General features: G+C 46.4%; 1 protein-coding gene across 2 annotated transcripts in view; it reads right to left on the bottom strand.

Annotated features, from left to right (window-relative positions):
• The window catches only part of SYTL3 (synaptotagmin-like 3), a 76,179-nt gene that overhangs the window by 7,541 nt on the left and 43,628 nt on the right, over positions 1-25,010 (bottom strand). Inside the window, exons 6-10 of one of the 2 annotated variants that reach the window (XM_006882764.1) lie at positions 21,254-21,270; positions 10,918-11,049; positions 8,213-8,388; positions 4,296-4,398; positions 1,105-1,275 (exon numbers count right to left, since the gene is read on the bottom strand). In XM_006882764.1, coding sequence (XP_006882826.1) covers positions 1,105-1,275; positions 4,296-4,398; positions 8,213-8,388; positions 10,918-11,049; positions 21,254-21,270 — 599 coding nt within the window. Of the gene's footprint in view, positions 1-1,104; positions 1,276-4,295; positions 4,399-8,212; positions 8,389-10,917; positions 11,053-21,253; positions 21,271-25,010 lie in introns of both variants that reach the window. The other variant, XM_006882763.1, reaches the window with a different exon arrangement.

The raw sequence follows: 25,010 nt of genomic DNA, 5'->3' as shown, positions 1-25,010 counted from the left end.
ACGACCCGATTTTTAAATTAGAACCTAAACGCAGTTTGCCTCACTCCCCCCACACCCCGGCCGGCCAGCACCCTAACCAGGCAGTGGATGGGACCTAGACTGTCTAGAATTCCTCAGGGTTCTCAGGAATGTGGGTCTGGCCTCCTCCCTATTCCCCTAACCCTCTGCCTTCTGGAACTGACTTCTCTGGTCATCAAAGATTTTTCTAGAAGAAAAGTGAAGGAAGAAGGAAAGACCTTGAAATAGAATCCACCTCACACTTCATTTAGAGGGTTAGGGGACATAGCTTCATTAGGATCCCTGTGAACCCACCCCCAGAAAGCAGCAGCCCCCCAAGAAAGCAAAGGCTTCAGAGGATCCAGGGGTGGTGGGCAGGAGCTGTGCTGCCGGAAGCCAGAGGTTCAAATGCACGAGTTACTTTGAGGGAGAAAAGGTGTCCTGTAAAGGTCCACCCACGGCCGTCAAGTGGATTGGAACCCACAGTGACCCTCCATCATCTTTCTGAGGTTGTAAATCTTTACGGGAATTGTTGTTGTTGTTGTTGTTGTTGCTGTTGTTGTTATCTGCCGTCAGGCATGACTCAGTGATTGTATGAACAAAAGACTGAACCCTGTTCTGTCCTGCACCATCCTCAGACTTCCTGACACACAAGAACCCACTGCCATGGTCACCGGGAGGGGCGTGCCCATCTTTCTCCTGCACAGTGGCTGGTGGATGGGGGCCATTGACCTTACCATGTAAGGCCTGGTATGTTATGCACTACACCACCAGGTCTCCTAGTCCATCAAGATTACAGCCGAGGAAACTTCACAGGCCCCTCCGCTCTTTCACATAGGGTCATTATCAGTCAGGATCAACTCCACATCACAGCTACCACCCACCTGCCACCACCCATGAGGACAGGTTAGGCATGGGACTGTCTTCCTCTATGAAGTTGGTGCATGCAGGCCTCTGAGGCTGCAGCATGCAGGCCCAAGGGCGGTGTGTCTGGGGGCCCTGCCTCCTCACTGGCTTTGCCCGCTTGGATCCCCTTGAAAAATGAAATTTGTTTTGTGGACCAGTGTGGAGTTCCCATGAAGCAGCCAGTCCCGAGCCAGGCCTCACCTTGGGCCGGAGCGGGTACCATCGGAAGTCCTGCGTTGTGCTGTCACCAAAGTCCCACGTGGCCAGAGACACAAGCACTTCTCCAAGAAACACCCTCCGGGTGAGTGTGCCCAGGTGCCACACGGCCACCTGCAGCTGTCGTGCTGCCAGCTGGGCAGGGTCCACCTGGTACTGAGGGAAGCAGAGCAGACAGCATGAGCTGGGCCCCAACAAAGCTTCTGAGGGTTCAGGGTAGGTGTGGGGTAGAAGCTGCTGGAGGCTTCCTGAGGGCCTCCTGCCATTTCCAGGACTGAGTTCCCAATCCCCAGGGGCCTCAGCTCAAGGACAAGCTGCACTGCTGTGGGCACTGAGCCCGCCTGCCTGTATCCCATCCCAGGAGAGGCAGCGGTGCCCGCCCAAGCTACTTTTTATGGAAAAGAAGCCAAGTCTTGATGCAGCACAGGACCCAAATTCAGGCCTAGCTCACTCTGCACCCAGTCAGACCACAGAGTTGGAGCTGGAGGCCCAGTGTGTGTGCCCGGGGATAGCGCTGGTCAACCCCCAGCAGTGTGTGCAGTTGAGCTGAGCTGGCTCTCAGAGTACCATGTTACGGGACACCCTGGGCCCACTCCAGCCACCCTGGGAGAATAAGGGGGGCCTCCAATATGGACTTGGCAGGTCAAGGTGCCTGTGTGCCGAGGGTCACCCAGTCTTCTACAAGTGTGATGACCTGCCTTCTACAGGTGAGATTGTCCTGCCTCCTATAGGTATGATCATCCTGCCTTCTGCAGGTGTGATTATCCTACCTGCTACAGGTGGGATTCCTCCCTGCCTTCTACAGGTGTGACCATCTTGCCTTCTACAGGGGAGATTGTCCTGCCTCCTATAGGTGTGATCATCCTGCCTTCTGCAGGTGTGATTATCCTACGTGCTACAGGTGGGATTCCTCCCTGCCTTCTACAGGTGTGACCATCTCGTCTTCTACAGGGGAGATCGTCCTGCCTCCTATAGGCGTGATCATCCTGCCTGCCTTCCAGGTGTGATCACCTACCTTCTACAGGTGTGATCTGCCTGCCTGCCTTCCACAGGTGTGATCATCTTACCTTCTGTGAGTGTGATTGCCCTGCTTTCTACAGGTGTGACTGACGGGGCCAGGCTTCCCCAGAAGTTGGTTTTCTCCTCTCTGTTAGATCCCTAAGCAGCCGCTACCCCATCCTAGGATGGCTCTAATCCCCAGTGGATGTGATGTAGGTGAGCACTGGGAAGTAGGGTTCAAGCAACAGAAGCATGGGATCTGGGCCTCATGCCAGACCTGCACTGTGTAGACCTTCGATTGTCGTTAAGGCCCTCTGGAGCACAGAAATGCTCCCCAAAGGTCATCAGCATCAGCACCATCATCTCAACAAAACCACCCACCCCAGGAGAACAAGACCCCCAACGCCACCATTGTACGAACCATTATCCCAGAAGCATCCACACTACATGCCAGCGACATCAGAACCACCATAGCAGCAGTTTAGAGCCCCCAGTCAGCTTCAGCATACTCAGCCCCCCAGCACCACTGCCGTCCTGCCAGGAGCATCAGACCCGCCACACCAGCAGCCTCAGCATGGTCATCCCAGCAGGCTGGGTGCCACCACGCCAGCACCAGCTGGGCAGCGCTGCCCCCACCACACACTGCTGACTCAGAACCTGGCGGGTTCCTATGCCATAGAGTTTTGGGAAGTCCTGCTAGTCCATCGTGGTCTGTCACTGTTCTTCTAGGGGTGCTGCTAAGCCTCGCCTTCTCTTTTGGGAAATGAAGCTGCTTCTAACTTCCTTGAAGAGCACAGGAAGTCGTTGGCTTCTGGAGAAGCCCAGGAAATCGTGACTGTGACTGTGACACTCTCGGAGCTCTTATGCCAGCTGCCCAGGGGGCCCTGGATCAGAGCTCACAGATGACCCTAACTCACCGAGAAAGGCCACAAGCCCTCTCACACTGCAGGCAGGGACGTTGGGCATCTAGCCTGGCCCGCTTCTCCAAGGTCTCCACGCAGCTTCCTTCCCAGCTAGCCCTACACACCAGGCGTGAGCTCCAAGACTCCCCCTAAAACAGTGATGCAGGCCCCTCCCCACTTCAGCCCTAAAACAAGTAATATTTCTTCATATCCAAGATGAAAAAGAAATACCCAACTCACTACTGCTGTGTTAGAACCGACTCACATTGGAAACCCTCCAGTGGGTTCTCAGAGGCTGGAAATGGCATGGAGGAGATGTCTCCTGCTGCTGCTGGTGAATTCAAATCACCAGAGAGGAGCTGCCTTTGAACAAGCTGCACATCTTCCTCACAGACCACACACCACTTCTTGTTGTTGTTGTTGTGTCAAATCAAAACCCACTCGTAGCTGAGTCTCCAGCGGACGTTCAGAGGCAATAACTCTCACAGGACAAGACTCCTCATCCTTCGTGGAGCAGCTGGTAGATTCAAACCATGTACCTCTGGGTTGGCAGTGTAACACCTTACCCCTAAGCCGTCCGAGTTCCCCCCAAACAGTGAAAAATCCAAACAACTTTTCACAACATTTCTTTTTCCGATAAAGTAAGAAACCAATGGAGTTTGTCAGGTATGAGTGAAAGAGTAGCTTTTAAAAGTTATTAGCCCAATAGTACTGTTTACACTGAAGAAACCCTGTTGGCAGCAGGCTCATTGCTAACCAATATGTCAGTGGTTCGAGCGCACAAGCAGCCCTATGGGATAAAGATGTGGCAGTCTGCTGCTTCCAGAAAGATCCACTGCCTTGATGCCCTGTGGGGGACGTTCTGCTCTGTTCTACACTCTGTCCTGTACTATGAATGCGGGTCATCTCAATGGCAGTGGAGCAGTAGCCTAGGTCAAGCGCACCTCCTGTGGTCATGGACGTTCAGCAGGACAGCCTGGTGGAAAGCTGTCCTGTGCCCAGGGAGGTTAGTGGGCTAGAGGTCACTGGGGGCTCTTCCACCGTTTTCCAGAAATCATTAATCCAAAGCCGCCATGAGTACAGTAGACTCTGCACTTTTCTTGGACAAAGGCAGACGCTTCATTGCCACCAACTTGCCACTAATTGACAGAGACCTACAGGAATATACGCGTCTGCACTTCTGTTTAACTGACTCAAGACTTTGGCAGGATTGTCCCTTTGACTCTGACCCGGCCGCCCCGAGCCTGAGGTGGGGAGGACTTGGCCCAGGAATACCTTCAAGGTCTCCTGGAAGGTCGGATCCACCGTGTTCTTCTGGACTCCGGTCTTGCGTTTCCCCTGGGAAGACCTGTCAGGCAGCAGGTAGGTCTTTACATACCTGGTGACCAAAGGCAGAAGCAGGAGTGAGTTGTGTGAGGCTGAGGAGCTCAGGACGACCACAGCCCCCTTCTCACAGCCTCGTTGGAAAAGTGAGTGTGAACTTGATGAAACCGGGCTGGTAGGCCATGTGCTTGGCACTAGCTTTACTGGTGTTGGTGGTGGGCGCTGCCAAGTTGGTCCCAAATCCAAGTGACCCCCATGTACCACAGAACAGAATACCGGTCAGCCCTGGACCACCCTCACAGTCCTCGTTGTATTTGATCCCATTTCTGCAGCCACCTGGTTAATCCATTCCCTCGAGGTTCTCCCTCTTTTTCGATGACCGTCTACTCTCCAAGCACAGTGTTCTTGTCCAGAGATAGATCTGGTTTACAGAATCTTTGACCAAATGTTGACACTAGAGTCTGTGAAGGCGCCTTGCTTCCCTCATGCCCTCCTCAGAATCGATCCGTGTGTCCTTTGTCATTTGCTGAAGATCACGGGAAGACAGAGGCTCTAAGATCACCTGACACTCAAGGCCTCTAACTATGTGGAGCTGGAGGCTGTGAGCCACCTCCTCCCTTCAGACCACCCCAGGAACAAACCACCAGGAAACGGAAAGCACATATGTTCTCACGCTTTGCTTTTGGGCCATATTTCACCTGACTATGAAGAAAAGAAGGAGAGGCTGCTGGGTCTGGAGAAAGGACAACTAAGAGCCTCCAAGGAAGATGTTTTCTTTGCCCTGATAGTGGTTAACACTTTCCCTTTGGCCCTAGACGACATAGTTATTTTCATGTGTGGATTTGGGAGACTACAGTGGCCAGCTGTTTGGTCAAGCATTAGCTATTCTTACAAAGTAGATACATGTGATTAAATCAACGGACTTTAAGTAAGACAGATTTATTTAAGGACTAACTATGTGGACAGTGTTTGGTGAAGCTCCATGATTAAAACAAGCTTAGAGTCAGGAGTGGCATCCACTTCCGAAATAGCTTGCCTCTGGAAACTCTATGACCTTGGAGAAACGACGAAAGTTATGTAAGTGTTCAGGTCTTTTGTTCATAGGGTCGCTATGAGTCATCTATAACCCGATGGCACTTAACAATAACAACAACAAGATGTGTCTGACTCAAGCCATGCCCTTTCAATTGTCTCATATGCATGTTAAGAGTTGGTAAAAAAATAAGGAAGTCAGAAGAACTGATGCCTTTGATTTGTGTTATTGATAAAGAATAGTGATTATACTATGGCCTTCCAGAAGAATAAACAAATATGCCCTAGAATGCACCTAGAATGATCCTTACATGTGAGGATGGCTCACATATTCTGCTCATGTTATCAGGAGGGAAAAGTCCCTGGAGAAGGAAATCATATTGGTTAAGTAGAGAGAGGCTCAGTGGCAAAGCAGAAGACCCTCGAAGAGAAGGGTTGACACAGTTACTGCTGCCAAGGGCCCCGCCACCACACTGATTGTGAGGATGTCACAGGGCAGGCCGACTTCCACCCCGCTGTAGATACGGCCGATAGGAGTCGTAACAGACTTGGCGGGACCTCAGAACAGCAGATTCCATGCTGTGAATGGTGCTCGTCTCATCAGGAGGAAAAGCAAATCAATATCCACGGTGTCTGCTCCAGTAGGAACAAAACACTGCCCGTTCCATGCAGGAAACTGTCTCATGCAATCGACCTGCTGCCAAGGGGCTGGGCGATCACCTTGCATGTTTATCATTTCCAGCACTTTTAAGAATGGAAGTGGATTGGTTGGGTGAATCATCCTTTCATTTCCCCCACCATCGCCCCCTAGCTGGTAATCAAACTGTGTGCTAGCAAGAAAGGTAAAAGCAAGTCCCTACTTTAATCCATGCACAGAAAAGTACTCCTAGACCTAATGTAAAAGGGTTTAAGTATGAATAAGAAAACCTGATTACAAGAAACATGTATTGATGACCTTTAAGTGGTACAGGTGTCGGTCAGCTAGTACAAAAAAAGTAGAGATTTTTTTTTAGCCAACAGATGCTCTGCTGGAAAAGGAGGGCACAATCTCCTCCTGTACCAGTCAGATCTGATTTGACAGTACACGTAAAAATAATAAAATAAAATTTTAAAAAAATTTAAAAATTAGAGATTTTTTTAAAAAAGAAAAATGGAATAAATTTGGCATTGTCAAATTTTCTACATGGAAAACCATCATAAAGGATCTGGTGGCATAATGATTAAGCTGCTGGCTGGTAACTGAAAGTTAATACATGCCAATGGCCCCATGGGAAAAAAGGCTGAGAAGTCTGTACCTGCAAAGACTGTAGCCAGGAAACCTTATTAGGTGGTCCTGTGCTGTCTGATAGGACCACCGGGCTCTAACTGACTCAACAACATACAATAACAACAAAATCCTGACAGACAAGCAGTACACTAAGAGAAGGGGTTTAAGATATACATAATCAAGGAAGAGTTTTGTGTGTGTTTGTTTATTTGTTTATTTTAATTATGTAAACAGATGAGATGATGATTAACCGTTAGTTCAAAAGGAAAATGAGCAAAAGATTTGAACAAGAAGTTTCCAGCCAGAGAAGCTTAAGTCATTAACGCAGACAAGTGAAGGTGGTCAGTCGAGTCAGTAATGGAGCAATGGGTGTTAAAATATCCTTTTTTCATCTGCTATGTGTTTATGGATTGTGAGGTGCAAGATTCTAATTTTCTTTTTCTTATATAGGATGCCTACTTTCCAACACCATTTGTTGACGGTCATTTTCCCTAATGACTTGTAAAGGACTCTTGATTATCTCTTTTTGTTGTTATAAGTGCTGCTGAATCAGAACCACCTTTTAGCTGACCTCACAGTGGGTTTTCAGAGGCAGTAAATTGTATGGGAAGAGATTGTCCATTTTGTTTCCACAGAGCAGCTGATAGAATCGAACCACCTGCCTTGGGGTTGGCAGCACATCTCCTTACCCACTAGGCCACCAGGGCTCCCACTTGATCACATCCATTTCCATAAATGCTAAAGTCTATATGTGAACTCTCGAATCTGCTCTATTGATATATTTGTCTATCCTTGAATCTTGTTGTTGTTGTTGTTGTTAGGTGTTATCAAGTTGAGTACGACTCTTAGAGACTCTATGAACAAACAATCTGAAACCAGTCTTGTCCTGCGCCATCCTCACACTTCCTGACACACAAGAGCTCATTGCAGCAGTCACTTTGTCAATCCACCTGGTCGAGGGCCTTCAAACTATTTGGACACTTCTAAATTGTGTTAGCAACCAAGTGTATCTAATCTCATTCACAATCAGCTTGGGTGGGAAGCCTCTGTATGGGCAAACAGGATCTGGTGGGGGGCCTTGGTATTTAAAATTCAGTTGGGCCCTCATTGATCGTTTAGAAAGAACGTTGTTATAAGTGGTGGAGCACTTGTCTGTCAGTTTGCTGTACTGCGATTACTTGGGGTTTCTGTGATACTGAAATCTTTGCCACTGTCATGTCAAATTCCAAAAGGGTTTCCCACTATGGATGAGATTTAGTGGAGCTCCCTGATTAAAACCGACTAGGAAGCAGGATGGGCCATCTACTTCCTAATTAAACGGCTTTTGAAAACCCTATGAACATCCTTGCATCTATAAAAGGTTTATGGTGATTATTGAAGTAAGATTTTTTCCATTTTGTCTTTATTTTACACTTCTCTTGGTTATTTTTTTACTTTGACTTTTCTATATGGCTTTTAGGACCACTATGTCTATCTGATTCCAAAAGAGCAGGGGAGGGAGGGAGAGAGGAAGAGGGAAAGAACGAGGGAGAGGGAGAGGGAGGGGGAAAGAGAGAGAGATAGGACTTACGGGTTGCACTTTTTCTTCTTTTCATCCCCGTACGCAAGGTTCTTACAGGCCTTGATGCATATCTCTAAAGAATGGGTTTTGAAGGAGTAGCGGATGGCAAACTCGATCTCTCCGGTGACATCAGTGTTAAAGCTGCCCAGCTCTGTGCACGTGCTGTTAATGCTAACCAAGCTCCCCTGGAATTAGTGAAGGACAGAGACAAGACGTCACTGCAGTTAGACCTCTTTGTGCCTGCACTTCTGGTTTCACAACACCAGAGAAATAAAAATGCACAGTGTATGCATCCTGCCTCACATTAACACCCATAATCTGCCAGCTTGTACTTGGTTATACAGGTGGGCACATCGCCCAGCCAGTCCCATGGAGACAGGACTTCACAGAAGACCCAGTCTTAATCAAGGTATGTCCTTTGCCTACCAATAAAGTCACACGATCTCGTTCCTTGACGTGGATCCCTAGGATAGGGCACACCCCCACCAGCACAATCCTGTGAAGGAAACACTCAAGAGGACAGAGAATACCCAGGGCAGGAACAGCCCCATGAGGGGTACATGGGGACACAATGGCTGTGACTGGGGTTCACATCCACCTGGGGATGCTGGTTCTAGTGCGCAAGGGAGGTGTGATGTCTAAATGAAGAAATCATGCGGGAAGCCCAGGGTTATGGTGAGGGGTGATGGGTAGGGCACGTAGAACGTGCAGTCAACCTCATATACGTGCTCATGTTTTTAGTATTTACAGTGGGGCACACAGGTTAACCACTCTAAACTAAGTCAAGCTGATTCCTCCTCACAGCACCCTCCCATCAGCCCTCTGAGACTGCAGGTCTTTACGTGAGGACATCACCCATCTCTCTCCCTCAGAGCAGCTAGTAGATTCAAACCACCAACCTTTTGGTTTGCAGCCCCACATAGTAAGCACTATGCTATAGGATCTCTTTATCATGTTGTTGTTATGTACTGTCGACTCAGAACTGACTCGTAAGTGAGTCTCCAGGGGGCTTTCAAAGGCCATGAACCACACGGGAGGAGACTGCCCATCTTTCTCCGGAGAAGCAGCTGGTGGATTTGAACCATGTGCCTTTGAGTTGGCAGCACAACTCTGTAACCACTAAGCCACCAGAGCCCCTTTCACAGTTACTTTATAACACCAGAGCTTCTTTATTACAGGCTAGGGCATTACAAGATTAGGCAATGTTGACAAGTAGTACAGAGTGCTTGAACCTAGAAGGTAGAATAAACAACCTTATCACTACTAAATAGACACGAATACTGTCAGAATTCAGTCAGTGCTGGCGGCTTGGGTTTGTTGGCTAATCTCAGCACTGACTCTATTCTGCTTTCATTTACCAACTAGTTCTTCCACGTCTGAAATAAAGAAATCTTGGGGCAGATGGTCAGGACTTGCAGAGAGAGGTTAACAACAAAGCAAAACCAACAGCTCATCAGAGGGAAGACACAAGCAGAAGAACTGTTGTTGGGGACATGCAGGCTTCCCTGTCCCCAGGACTAGTTCTCTGATGCTGCCTGTCAACACCTGTATAGGTGCTCAGACGGAGAACAGTCCTGACATTTCACACTCAAGAAGGCAAGGAGCAATGAAGGAACAACAATGAGTGAGGTGCACAACGGCAGAGACTGAGGATGGGCTGGGCACCAGTTGAAACACATGCACTGCTTAGGGAAGGAGAAGAACAACATAACTTGACATAAACAAATAAAGGTGCTGGAAAATTCTGAGGATCAAAATGGCCTTCATTCTGGGACTTCACGTGTGCTTCTGTCCGACTACAGGGTATGGGACAAATCTTTCTGCTAATATCAAAGCTTTAAGGAAAATGGCAACCACTCAGACATTGCAGAGCTACCCAAAAAACCACAACAGAAGGGCCCAAGACCCTAAACCCTCCCGCCCTCCCCTTCATATTAAGTCTAAGTCCTAAAAGAAGCCCTGGTGGTCAAGTGGTTACAAGTCCCAGCTGCTACCTCAATGGTCAGTGCTTTGAACCCAGGAGCAGCTCTATGGAAGAAGGTAGCAGTCTACTTCTATGAAGATTACATCACAGCTTGGAAACCCTATCGGGCAGTTCTGCTCTATTCTATAGGGTCTCTGTGCGTTAGAGTTGACTCAAAAGCAACAGATTTGTTAAGATCCTAAAGAGAAAAGAAGTGCCCTGAGACAGGCCCAGTCTCCTGGTTGGCTTTTCTCTCGGGCATTTGTCAGTCTGGGGCATGGTCTGTGGGGCGCACCGCCAATCCAAAGACCTCCCCTTTCTGGTGGTTCGTACCCACCAATGGCTCATGGGAGAAAAACAGGTCCTTTCCTGCAACGTGACGTATGGCCTTGGAAACCTGGTTGTCTATGAGTCTCATTGGCTATGGTTTTGATCAACGTGAAGAAGCCTGGCAGGCAAAGCTCTAAGAAGCAGGGACCCAAGCAGAGTTACAGCGGCCTGACAGATGCAGAGACAAAAATTAGAGTGCGAGGCTATGAAGACCCCCCCCCCCAAGAATCAGAGGGGGCTAAGATCTCAGAGAAAAGGAATGGGCACTGACGTGAGCTGACCCAAGAGGCCACCTCTCCTCTGGAGGCGCGTATGCTTCAGCCGGTCTGCAGAGCTCATGCGACACCCTGCCCACTGATGCAATGTGACAGCATGATCACAATCACACAGCACACGCTGAAAGGATTGGGGCAAGACTCACGTTTCTCAAGCCTTCTGAGAACAAAGGACTGGCCACAGGGCTGGACGTGCTGTTCTCTTGCTTCAAAACTGGGGCGGGAGAGCATTTGGGAGCCTCTTGATTGAGAGATACCAGAATATCTGGTGAGCTGACCTTCTGGAAAAGGAAACAAAAATTCATTTTGTAGCTTGCATGCAAGTTGGATTTGGTTCAAATAGGGCGACCTCAGAAAGTGCAGCTCATGCCTGCTGCCTGGCCTTCCTTCCGTGCTGAGTCAGAGTAACCGTCTGTATTTGGATGGCTGCATACACACACTCCTGCTGGGGTGTTACTGTGCAGGGATGCGAGCTAGGCAGGGATTTGAAGAAGACATCCTTCTGGGAAGAGGAGGATCAGAGAAAAAGAGGAAGTGAAGGAAAATATAGCAGTTGCCCCCATGCCTAGTCACTCCCTGAGAAACCTGATGGTTTCAAGGGCAGCCAGAAAAAAGACCAGACCAACTGATAAATCATGATAAGGCTCTGGGCCTGATCAGAAAGTCCCAACCTCAAAACAACTATGAGATATCATCTCACCCCAGTAAGGATAGCAAAATTTAACAGAACAGCAAACAACAAATGCTGGCGAGGTTGCTGAGAAACTGGAACCCTTATTCACTGTTGATGGGAGTGTAATATGGTGCAATTACTATGGAAGACTCTATGGTGCTTTCTCAAAAAGTTGCAAATAGAAATACCATTTGATCCAGCAATTCCACTACTGGAAATATACCCTAAGGAAACTATAACCTCCACCCAAGCAGATATATGCACACCTATGTTTATCGCAGCCTTGTTCACAATAGCAAAGAGCTAGAAACAACCCAAGTGCCCATCAGAAAACGAATGGATAGAGAAGCTCTGGTATATTCACACAATGGAATACTATGCTGCATTGAAAAACAAGGAACTAATGAAATACTATGCAAAATGGATGACCCCAGAGAACATTATGCTGAGTGAGGTCTCTCAGTCACAAAAGGACAAATATTGCATAGGGCCACTGTTGTAAAATGGGACTGACATTAGGGTTGGATTCGAACCGTGTTCCTCTGGAATTGCAGTGCAGCTTCTTGCCACTAGGCCACCAGAGCTCCCTCAGTTTTAATTTCATTTTAATTCAATTAAATTTTAAAGCAATGTGTGATTGGGTATTACGGCTATGACAAGAGTCTAGAATGAAGGTTGCATAGTGGAGTGTACTAGGGGGGACTGTATACCAATGAAAGAATTTTTCTTTTATTTTTCAAAAAGAAGAGTGAACTGGGGGAGGAGGGTTGGGCAGGGAGAAAAATGCAACAACAAATGAATGGAAATCCAAAATCTATGTAAACGTTCATTAAAATTCATAAAATAAAAATTTTTAAAAAACATTTTAATTCAAATTCAAATTGATTAAAAATGACATTTCCATCCAAATTCATGAGAATGAAATAAAATGTAAAATTAGCTCCTCTGAGTAGTTACCGCATTTCAAGGACTCGAGTCACTAAGTCCTGGCGAGAGAGGAAGAAAGGAGGAAAGAGAAGAGGAAGGGGTACAGCTCTTCATCATCAGAGACGTCCTAGCTATTGAGGACACTGGACCCACAATTAATACGGAGGTTGGATGGAGGCACCCAGGGTGGGCTGAGGAGACAGCTCAGGCAAAGCCAGAGACGGGACAGAGCTGGACAAGCTGGAAGGGGACAGGGTTTTAAGAACGTTGTTGTTAGGTGCCAGTGAGGTGGCCCCAAGCCACAGTGACTACACACAGCAGAAGCGAATGCTGTCCGGTCCTTGACCACTCGCCCACTCACGGCTGCTCTCACGTCCATTATTGCAGCCCCTGGGTCAGCCCATCTCATCGAGGCTCTTCCTCTTTTTTGCTGACCCTCTACTTTCCCAAGCATGACGCCTTTCTCCAGGGACTGTCCCTCCTGACAACATGGCCACAGTATGTCACAGGGAGCCTCTCCGTCTTTGCTCCAAAGAAGCGCTCTGCTTGCACTGTCTCCAAGACAGAATCATCCATTCTTCAAAATGAGTGAATGAGTTCAAGAGTGAAGGGTGTTCAAAAATAGGGGGGAGCATGAGAGAAGCCACACCTCATTTGAAAAAAGATGTAAGATTTTTTCATTACATGTCAGTGTGGCAGCTGGAGGCCAGGAGCCACTTCCCCTCCATCCGTACAACATTCAGCGCTCTTCTCCAGCTCCACAGCTCAAAGGCATCAATTCTTCCTCTGTCATCCTTAGTCACTGTCCCACTCTCAGCAGCAAAGCAAGTGAATGAGAAGATTGTGGTCTGAATCAGGCACACCTTGGTCCCCTGTGTGATTTTTCTGTCTCTAAAAACCTACTGGAGGGTCAACTTTGAGCTTGTTCTTACCCAACAGCACACAACAACAACAACAACAACAACAACCCTCTAAAGGGTAGTGGGCGGGTCTACAGGGAGTTTTTCTGATTACCCAAAGGCTGAGCTTCTCTAGTGGTTCAAATCCACCAGTGGCTCTGCGGGAAAAGATTGGCAGTCTCCTCTTATCCAGTCGACAGCCTCAGAAACTTACTAAAGGGTCAGCTATGAGTCGTTCTCATTCTGTGGGAGCGAGTTTTAACCCTCTATGTCTGAAAGGTCAACCCCAGCCTCTGTTAGACCCTCTTTCCCACCTGTGTCACTACTCACCGGTCAGTTTGTGGTACTGTAGTGGCTTATTCATTGCTGTGAGGCTGTGAGTTATGTCTCCTGTTACAAATACCAGCAGGATCACCCACAGAGGGTAAGTTTCAGCAGAGCGTACAGGTTAAGATAGATTAAGAGACAGGACTGACCATCCACTTCCAAAATAACAGGAAACCCTATGAGTAGCAGAGGAACATCACCTGACACGGTGCCAGCATGTGAGCATTTCAGATTGGAAGCCATTCAATAACATGCCTGGGAACGAGACACCTTCTCAAAGCAGAGGCTGACGTAATGAGGTGGGTGGAGTATCACTGTCTTGGCTAATGTGGTACAACTCAGAATGAGGAAAGACAGCATCAAACATCTATGAAACGTCTATGAAGTTATGAAAAACATTGGAAGTAGTTAAAAATGAACAGGAGGAAAGAGCTTAGTGAGCTGAAATGAACTCACATTGGTAATTTTTAATCAATCATGTGATCTGCTGTGCTAGGAGTAACAAGATGAAGGGGGATAGATAGTGTCACGGTCATTGTCAAAAAGAACAATTCAAGAACTATTCTGAAGTACAATACTATCAATGATAGGTAATATCAATATATAGTGAAAGAAGATCTGTTAAAACTCCTTTTATTCAAATATATGAATAGAACCCTAAAAGCAAAAAAATGAAGAAATAGAGAATTTCTATGAACATCTCATTGAGGGTCTTCTTCATTTTTGCTGTCTCCAACATCTGCAGTCTGCGATTGATCAAATGTAATCAAGGTGCATTAATAACAGTTGGTGAATGGAATGCAAAAGTTAGAAATAAAGAATTAGTAGCTAGAAAACACAGTCTTGGTGATAGAAATAAGATTGGAGATTTCATGTTGTATAATCAGTTACTTATTCATTGCAAATACTTTTCTCAAAAAGCATTAATGACTATATACGTGGACCTCATCTGATGGAATGCATGGGAACCCCATTGACTTTATCTGTGGAAAGAGACAGTGGAAAGTTCAACATCAATGGTTAGAACAAGGCCAAGTGCCAACTAGGAACAGGTCATTAATTGCTCATATTCAAGTTCAAGTTGAAGCTGGAGAAAATGAAAAGAATAGAATAAAGACTTTGCCTTTATCCCATTAAAATTTGAAAGTACTATAAAGAATAGATTTGATGCAATTAACACCAATGATTGAAGATCAGATGAGTTGTCAAGAATAACTCAAATTCATTAAAAGACAAGAAAGTTATGTGGTTGTTTTTTGGTTTTTTTTTACTAAAGTGGATGTCAGAAGGGACTCTAAAATTCACCATAGAACATAGAGAACGTGAAGCAGGAGAGCTTAACAGAAGATGGCAAAGGACAACTTGAAAAGACAAAGCAACGTATTCTAACAAAATGTGCAAAAACCTGAAGTTACAAAACCTGAACATGGTAGACACTTAGCAAAATGAAAGTGAAGAAGAAAAAAAGCTTCAAGTTGCAATATTGAAGATTCTATGGATAAAATATTGAATGAAGCGGTAGAGAACTCTGAAGGATTTTTGGGTAAATTACTGAATCGGAAAGATGGAAAAGAGTATCAAAAAGTATTGGTTGACATAGAAGCATTTGAGGAAGTAGCATATGATCAAGGACCAATGTAACTTAAAAAAATCCAAGCTGCACTGAAGCCATCGGCAAAAAGAATGTTTTAGGAATTGATGGAGTATCAATAGAAGGACTTTCACAAACAGACACAGCTCTGAATGGGCTCCCTCATCTATACCAAGAAATTTGGAAGGTAGTTAGATCCACAACTGACTGGAAGAAATTATTTCTGCCCATTTTTTATAAAAGGTAATCCAACAGAATGTGGACATTATAGAACAGTAGCGTTAATATTACACCCAACGACACTCAGGTAAAAGCTTGCTGAAGATTATTTTAAAATGATTGGAGCAGAATATTGACTAGAAATTTAATTTGGATTCAGAAGAGGCTGTGGAATAGGAAATACCATTGCTAATGTCACATGGATCTTGGCTCAAAGTAGAGAGTGCCAGAAAGATATTTACTTGTGTTTTATTGACTGTGCAAAAGCATTTGCCTGTGTTGATCATAACCAATTATAGGTGACTTTGAAGACTGTTATTGAAGAGTGAGAATTCCAGAACACTTACCTGTGCTCTTGTATAACCTGCCATAGATAAGAAGCCATCATTCAAACAGAACAAAGGGAAACTGTGTGGTTTAATCAGGAAAGGCATGTGTCAAGGTTGGGTCATTTAACTTGATTTAATCTGTAAACTGAGTAAATGATCTGAGAAACTGGGCACTATGAAGAAGAATGTGGCATCAGGATTGGAGAAAGACTCATCAACAACCAGCATTATGCAGATGACACAGCCTTACCAGCAGAACGTGACAAGGACTTGAAGTACTTATGAGAGAAATCAAAGACTATCACCTTTCATATGAATTACATTTCTACATAAACAAGACAAAAATGTGTATAACCGGACCAATAAACCATGTCATGATAAAGGCAGAAAAGACTGAAGTTGTCGCGGACTTCATTTCTTTAGATCCACAATCAAGAGTCATGGAAACAGCAGTCAAGAAACCAAAAAAGTGTGTTGCACTGCTGCAAATCTGCCGTCAAGGACCTGAAGAGCAATGATGTCTATTTAAACACTAAGGTGGTGTGTTGATTCAAGCCATCATATGTTCAGTTGTTTCATATGCATGTGAAAGTTGGACAATGAATAAGGAAGACTGAAGAAGAATTGATGCTTATCAGTTGTGGTGTTAGCAGAGAGCACTGTGGGTACCACGGCCTACCAAAAGAACAAAACACCTGTCTGGATGAAATGCAGCCAAAGTGCTCCTTAGAAGCAGAGATGGTTAAGACTTTGTCTCACTTTTTGGGGGGCTTGTTATCAGGGGGATCAGTCTTTGGAGAATATCATGCTTGGGAAAGCAGAGAGTCAGTGAAGGAGAGGAAGACCTTCAACGAGGTGGACTGACACGTGATTTTAACGATGGACTTAAGCCTGCCAGGGAGTGTGAGGACGGAACAGGGCCAGCAAGATCTCCATCCATTATTCACAGGGTCACTGTGAGTTTTAACTGGCTCAACGCCACCTAACAACAGCTCTCCTCCTTCCCATTCCACTCCTCCTTTTCTTTCTCCTCTCCTCCTCCTTCTTCTTTCTCTGTGTTTTCGAAATTCTCAATATGTTCACAAAATTCTTACGTGGAAGCATACATTTTACTGTAAAGAACAGTAACAGAAGTTACATTAAAGTTAAAGAACATAAGCATGGCCAAATGTGGTCAGAACACAGCCAAGGTGGAGACTGGAAGGCAATGTCCGTGTCTGTTGGCCAAGGAGCCCAGGAGAATGGGCTCACAGAGTGGTGAGGGGACAGCAGACCACAGGAAGCCAGGAGGGTGGGGAGAGTGGACATCATCTTACCAGCTTTGACCACAAAGAGGAGGAACACGGACAGTGACTCGACACAGAACCCTAAAGATATTGTTGGCCATTTTGACGGTGGGTGTACTTGCAGGTGGAGGAGAAAGAGGCAGAAAGTGAAAAAATAATGTTGAAAGTTGATAGCAGGCACCGGTGGGTGAGGAGGAAGTGGGGGATTGCTGTAGGGATTGCTTTCTGAGGAGGAGAAAAAGATGCCTGGCAGTCTGGGGACCCGTGAGGTGGAGGAAGATGCTGAAGGATCACCTCACTGCAAAGCCCCATCTTCTGAGTGCTGAGGGGGTGGGAACGCAGGAGAATGTCAGAGATTCAGAGCAGGGCTGGCAGGAAATGGAGAAAACTGTCAAGGAAGGAAAAGAAATCGAGTGAAGAGCCAATGTAAAGATTTGGAGCTCCTGAGTGTTCCCTAGGGAGCTCTGGTGGCCTGGTGGCAAGAAGCTGCGCTGCGATCTTGAAGGCACACAGTTCAAAATCACCAGCTGCTCTGTGGAAAAAGGATGAGCAATCTCCTCCCATGTGATTTACTGCCTCTGAAAACCGGCTGGAAGGGCCACTCAGAGTTGATCCCGACTCAATGGCACATGACTAGAGGTCTGACCCTACACTTGACAAGCCTGTTCCCTGCGCTGGATAAGCCTGTCCCTGCATTTGGGGAGCTGGACTGACTGTAACTGTCCACTCTGACAACTTCACTGTCTAACCATTTGATTCTGTATCCAGGCAACAAGGGGCCCTGCTAGTGCTGTAGGCTGGGTATTGGATGGTTAAGCAGAAGGTCAGCAATTCGAACCCACTAGCCACTTCTAAGGGGAAAACTTACGGCCTCAGACACCCTAGGGGCAGCCTTAGCCTCACACTGTCCTGTAGGGCTGCTGAGGTGCTACTGCTCGATGACAGTGGGTCTTAAGGTGAGGGTTTGTGAATGTTTGAAAGAAAAGATGATAAGGGAGCTCTGGTGGCCTAGTGGCAAGAAGCTGCACTGCAATCCCAGAGGTATACGGTTCGAATCCACCAGATGCTCTGCTGGAGGAGGGACAATCTCCTCCTATACTAGTCGGATCTGATTTGATTGTACACACACAAAAAAATAATAAAATTAAAAAATCTTAAAAAAGATGATAGAAACTTCCAAAAAGGAACAAAAAAGTTAACTGAATCACGGAGATGACATGGCATGTGACATTCCCAAAGAAGGGCACACTGCCCACATGGCAGGACCCGGGAATTCCTCCCACAAAGCTTTCATGCAGATTAGTAGGTACTTCAGAACCACTAGGAATCAGATGTTATTCTGATCATGTCGATTTTAACAGACTAAGGAATTCAACAGGAAATTGTGGATGTCGATCTTGAAGGGCTTGGATGGCCAACTGGAATACCATTTGGTATTCTATTAATGGGCAAAACGCAAAGCACAGCTTCTCAGCAGGGTTGACAATCACTTCCCCCTCATCCATCACTTTTAATCTACTTTGATAACTATCTAACCCTGGGCCAGAAGACAGAGAAAAACCCAAGCCTGGAGTAAAGGTGACTCCTAAAAGCATAATAAAATTTAATATTACGCTCTGAGGACTCAATAAAGGACAGGCATGATTTGATCAAATTACAGACTCTTTGGGACTGAGTACAATGTGTGCTCTGCTCGGGACTTCTGCTGATTCTAGATAAGAATACAAAGAAGGAAGGGCAATGGCCACACCTACAAGGCCCCCATCTCAGGGTGGTTTTTGACATAAACACTGGTGGGGGAGGTGGGGCTGTTAGCAGATGCTTTGACTTAGCTTGGTTTAGTAATGTGCTCTGAGCAAGAATGGATTCTGACTGAAAGGCAGAGCCTGGCATCTGGGGCGGCCGGCAGGTGTACTGCTTACATCAGAGGAAGATCTGCTTTAATACAGGCATATCTCAGGTTCTGCACTTTGATAAGACTGTGCCAATTCACACACTCAAAGACTATGGCAGTCCCACAACAGACAAGCTTTTCCCTGCATAGGACAAGTCTACCCCTGCATTGGACAAACCTATTCCTGATAGATGGAGAAGAGATTGAGCTTGTTAACAATTACAGCTTGCTCAGCTCCACAATCAACACTGTTGACACCAGCAGTTAAGAAATCAAAAGACGAATTACACTGGAAAAATCTGCCATCGGGGACCTCTCCATAGAGCTAAGGAGCAGCAATGTCAGTCTAGAGACTAAGGTGCACCTGATCTAGGCCAGGGTCTTCACAATTACTAGCTAAGCTTCAGAGCGCTGGACAATGTCTAAGGATGACAGGAGAAGAAACTCAACCTTTGAGTTGCAGTGCTGGAGAAGAGTCTTGAACATACTATAGACCTCCAAGGAAATGAATAGATCTGTCTTGGAGAGGGTGAAACCAAGTTTCTCCTTGGAGGCTAGGATTTTGAAGCTCTGTCTCACATACTTTGGGCATGTGGCCAGGAGAGACTAGTCCTTGGAAAAGGACATCATGCTCAGAAGGAGGGAGGGACCATCCAGGAGAGGAAGAGCCCAGATGAGATGGATTTATACAGTAACTGGGGCAGTGGGGGTAGGTGGATTGACGTCAGAGAGACTGGCTCAGGACAGGGCAGGCTTCACAGCTGTTGTATGTAGGGTGACTTTATGGCACATAACAACAACATTTCTGCATTTGAAAAGCTGGACTGAAGAAGAATGTGGCATCAGGATTGGAGAAAGATTCATCAATAACCTTTGTTATGCAGATGACACAACCTTGCTTGCTGAAACTGAGGAGGATTTAAAGCACTTGTTGCAGAAGATGTAAGACTGCAGCCTTCAATATGGATTGTACCTCAACATGAAGAAAACAAAAATCCTCGCCACTGGACTGATAGGCAATGATAGATGGAGAAAAGATTGAAGCTGTAATAACTTCATCTTACTTGGATCCACAATCAATACACCTAGAACTAGCAGTCAGGAGAACAGGATACATGGTGATATGTTTCACTGGGAAAGTCTATAGTCAGAGACCTCTCCAAATTATTTGAGGAACAGTTTGAGGATGAAGGTGAACCTTATTCAGTTCATGTCTTTTCAGTCACTTGTTTTGCTGTTTGGAGATGGACAATGACAGAAGACGAATTAATTCTTTGGAGCTGAGTGTGGTGTTGGAGAAGAGTACTAAATATCCCATGGACGACCAAAAGACAAACAAATATGTCTTGAAGAAGGTGCAGGCATAGCGCTCTTTGGAGGCAAAGATGATAAAGCTTCATCTCACATACTTTGGACATGATGCTACGAGAAGCTATTCCTTGGAGACATCAAGCTCAGAAAGGTTGGGGGAGGGTGAAGGAAAGGGAGCCCCTCAACCAGGTGGATTGACACAGTGACTGCAGCAGTGGGCTTGAGTGTGTCAGAGATTGTGAGGAGGTCACGGGACAGGACAGGGTTCAGACCCGTTGTTCATAGGGTCGCTATGAGTCATATTTGACTCAACAGCACCTAACAACAACAACAGCTCTGCATTGAATAAGTCTAATTGGTGTCATTTTTCCAACAACATATGCTCATTTCACGTCTCTGTGCACATTTTGGTCATTCTCACAATATTTCAAACTCCCATGATGTTACTGTACACTCAGTTAGTGGTGGTGGTGGTGTTAAATGCCATCTAGTTATAGGCAACTCATAGTGACTCTATAAACAAAATACCTGAACACTTGTATAACTTTCAGTGTTTCTCCAAGTTCATAGGGTTTCCAGAGGCAAGCTATTTTAGAAGTGGATGCCATTTCTGCTTCCAAGCTTGTTTTAATTGGGGAGCTCCACCAAACACTGTCCACCATGGGTGGCCATTATCGCATTTGACACATCAGTGTCACAGTGTTCAGCATCACAGCAACCACGAGGTACCTCTGTATAGCAAACGGACAGACCAGTGCTATACCACTTAGAAGAATGTTTGACTAAACACAATTAAAACCAGGCCTGAGGGCCGCAGATTAAAATCTTTGGCCTGGTAGCATCACTTTCTGTCCATTCGACCAAGTGAGCTCTCTCTATGTTGTTGTTAAATACTGTCAAATCGTAGGCGACTCATAGAGACCCTATGAATGAAAGACCTGAACACTTGTGTAACTTTCTTTGTTTCTTCAAGTTCATAGGTTTTCCAGAGGTTATGCAAAACCAACCCACTGCCATCAGGGCAACTCTGGCTCCTGGTGACCCTACAGCAATATGAGGACTGCTTCCGAGGGTTTCCACAGCTTTAAGTGCTTACAAAGCAGACTGCCTCCTCCTTCTCCCACGGAGTGGCTGGTGGGTCCAAACAGCTGACCTTCCAGGTAGCAATAGGTAAGTCAAACTTTAGGGCCAGAACATGACAGGGGAGGGATTCTAGGCTGTCTGCTCAGTAAACACCCCAAGTCCCCCTGTGCTTTGCGGAAGTCATCCAGTTCTGCCATGTCTCCATTAGAGACGACGACGTGCACAGGGAGCACCGCCACCCCTGACTCCCCACAGACATGTCGTTGTATAATTAGTGCTGATAAGATGCTCCAGGTATTTCAATAAAGAGATGAGCTCACAGCTAAGGCCTGACCCCGTAATTGCAGTGTGACCAGAGTCCTATTAGAGACACAGCACTCTGCGTTTCAACCCAGTCATTACTTAGCATTTACGGTTCATGGCCTTGATAGCTGACAGCTTTATAAGCATCTCGTTCAATTGCTCTTAAACAGCCAAGCCCTCAATTAAGACGCTTGGGGGGAGGAGAGGGGGAATGCCTGCAGACCTTAGAACACTCTGTCCTGCCCGGAACAGAGCAGCACGTCTGCGTGGACCACCGTAGCCTCTGCCCACAGCACTCCCCCCGCGGTATCCTTACTTTTGGGCTCAGGCAGCTTTAGCCCACCCAACACCCCCAGCAGTCATCCTGCAGGCTCTACCCCACGTTAACCCACAGCAGAGCAGGCTGGGTGCAGACGGAATCAGGTGCTATCATTATTCAGAACAACAGACACCCAGACCCCCCCCCCACATAAACACATCAGAGATGGGAAACCTAATCCGCAATCCCCCCGCCCCCCCATGCTGCCGTGCAGACCCTCTCTCCCACCTGGGATCACTCCATGCCACCCTCTTACAGTTCACGTGGGCAGGGCAGCCCCTGAAGCAGGCATTAGCAGGCTGTGGTAGCACAGGGCTTAAACACTTGACTGCTAACCAAATGGTCAGTGGTTTGAACCCACTAACTGTTCCTTGGAGAAAAGATGTCACACTCTAAACCCATAAAGATTACCCCCCAAACAAAGCAACAGCTAGCACGTGCATTCATAGCGACCTCCGCTGAGTCTCCCGGGCTGGAAACCGTCGCCTTGGCCCCCTGGAACATGGAATGTATGTAGCATGAATCTAGAAACATTAGAAAACTTAAATAAATGGAGTAGAATCCATAGAGCTCTGCACCCAGGGCATTAGTGAGCTAAAAGGAATGTCAGTGGCTTAGCGGTAGAGAATCACCCTGCCAACCCAAAGGTACACAGTTTGAATCCAGCAGCTGCTCTGTGGGAGAAAGATGGGCAATCTCCTCCCATGCGATTAACTGCCTCTGAAAATCTGGGGAAGGGTCAGCTATGGGTCAATTCTGACGTGATGGTACACAGCAACAGTGAGCGGAAAGGGGCTGGAGTTGACTGTTTTCAATCAGACAGTCATATTCTCTGTCCTGTGCCAGGCATGGGAAATTGAAGGTGAGTGTCACACTCATCAAATGTTCAAAAGAACATTTAAAGACCTATCCTGAAGTGCAACACTGTCAGCGATAGGGTACTGTTTTCATGCATACAAGGAAGATCTGTTAAAATAGCTATTACCCAAATGCAGGCGCCAACACTAAAGACAAAGATGAAGAAATGGAGGCGTTTTGCCAAACCTTTCCTCAGCTCCCTGCCCCGGAGACCCTCATTTGTCCTTTCTATTTGGGGCCTACGATATAGAGATGATTTAACTGCTTCCAATTTTTGACACTGGCACTTATTACCTTGTGCTACCTTCTGCTAAAGGAATTGTCGTAATAATGGAATCTTCTGAGAAGCTATCGTACAGATGGAACTTGAAGATCTTAAGGTGAGCAAAGGAAGGCAATTGCGTCAGGGCAAATATTGTATCACCTCACTTCTGTAAAAACGACAGGACAGTGCAAATGTACAGAGATCAGTCTGCTCGTGGTCACTGGGAGGAGAGGGGTGGCTGGTTAACTGCAAGTCAGTAATGGTAATTCCTGTCAATACGTTGGACACTTGTGGTGAGAAGCTGAGCTAGGAAAAGATGTGACTGTTACTGTTGGTATTAGGTGCCATCATGTCAACTCTAGCTCAGCAATCCTGTGATCAACAGATTGGAACCTTGCCCCACCTGCTCTGTCCTCATGATCTCTGACAGACTCAAGTTCATTGTCATAGTCACTGGGTTAATACAGTTCGATGAGAGTACTCCTCTCTTTTGCTGACCCTTTACCTTTCCTACCATGTAAGGCAGAGAGTTTCTCCTCATTCTAAGTGCCTTCCACCCCCAGGAGCTTGTCCTTGGGTACTAGAGCCACCAACATTATTCACAGGGTGTTGGAAGCCCTGTTATTTCAGAAATGAACAGCCGGTCCTACTTCCTAGTCTTTTAGCCTGGACGCTCTGCTGAAATGTATCCGTCCTAGTGACCCTCTGGGTGTCTGAAATATCGTTGGCACAGCTCCCAGCATTGCAGCAACACACACGTCACCACAGAGCAGTAAACTGACAGACAAGTGCCGTACCCGTAACAACAAACTGTAAGACAAACAAGCATACACATATCAGACAACAAACGTATATGCTGTGTGAAATAGAAAACAAGCTGCCTCTCCTGGGACAGTGTATCTGGAAGCTCCCCCAGCAGGAGACTGGAGGTGGGGTGCCCAGTCTGGCCAGAGTTGCATAATTACGGTGCTCAGAAAGACTGTATTACACATCACGGACTGCCACGAGAATAAACACATCTGTCCTGGGAAAAGTCCCGCCAGAGTGCTCCTTGGAGGTGAGAAGGGGAGACTTGGTCTCATAGACTGTGGGCGTGTTCAGAGGAGGGGACAATCACTGGGGAATCACAACACGCTGAGAAGAGGAGAGGGTCTTCGATCACGGGGAAGACGCTCAAGGAGATGGATTGACTCTGTGGCTACAACAACAATGACTGTGAGGCCAGTGGAAGACCAGGCAGTGTTCCATGCCATTGTGGGGTTGCTGTGAGGTGGAACCAAGGGGAGGTGTCTAACAATAACAAAAACAATGGAAGTGCAAGCTTCAGTAAGTATTAACATATTAGGAATGTTTCATACTTCACACGAGGACAAAGCTGTGCGTGAACTTTGCACTTTCTGCACAAATTTTCTGTAAATCTACAACAGCTCTAAAAGAAAGCCTATTAAAAATAATATTAAATGCTTGCATACCCATGTTTATGTTGGTTTTGTTTCAATAGCGAAGAGCTGGAAACAATCCAAGTGCCCATCAACAAACGAATGGATAGAGACACTCTGGTATATTAACACAATACAATACTATGCTGCATTGAAACACAAGGAACTCATGAAATATTATGCAAAATGGATGACCCTGGAGGACATTATGCTGAGTGAAATACCTCAGTCACAAAAGGACAAATATTGTATAGGGCCACTGTTGTAAAACGAGACTGACATCAGGGTTGAGGGAAGACACAGGAGGGGAGGAATGATGTATACTGCACTGAAACAGATGACGCAGAGAACTGTTTAAAGGGGTATATGACTGGGTATTATTGTCACGGCAGGAGTCCAGAGTGAAGGCTGCACAGTGGAGTGGACTTGGGGGGAGGGATTGCATTTGTATAACTATGAAAGAGTTTTTCTTTTACTTTTCAAGAAGAAGAGTGAATTGAAGGGAGGGGTGGGCAG

The sequence above is a fragment of the Elephantulus edwardii genome, unplaced genomic scaffold (genome assembly GCF_000299155.1).
Source record: "Elephantulus edwardii isolate Elephantulus edwardi_28Jun2011 unplaced genomic scaffold, EleEdw1.0 scaffold00024, whole genome shotgun sequence".
Taxonomy (NCBI): Eukaryota; Metazoa; Chordata; class Mammalia; order Macroscelidea; family Macroscelididae; genus Elephantulus; species Elephantulus edwardii.
The sequence above is the reverse complement of the archived record's forward strand: the minus strand, read 5'-3'. Positions and strand labels throughout refer to the sequence as shown.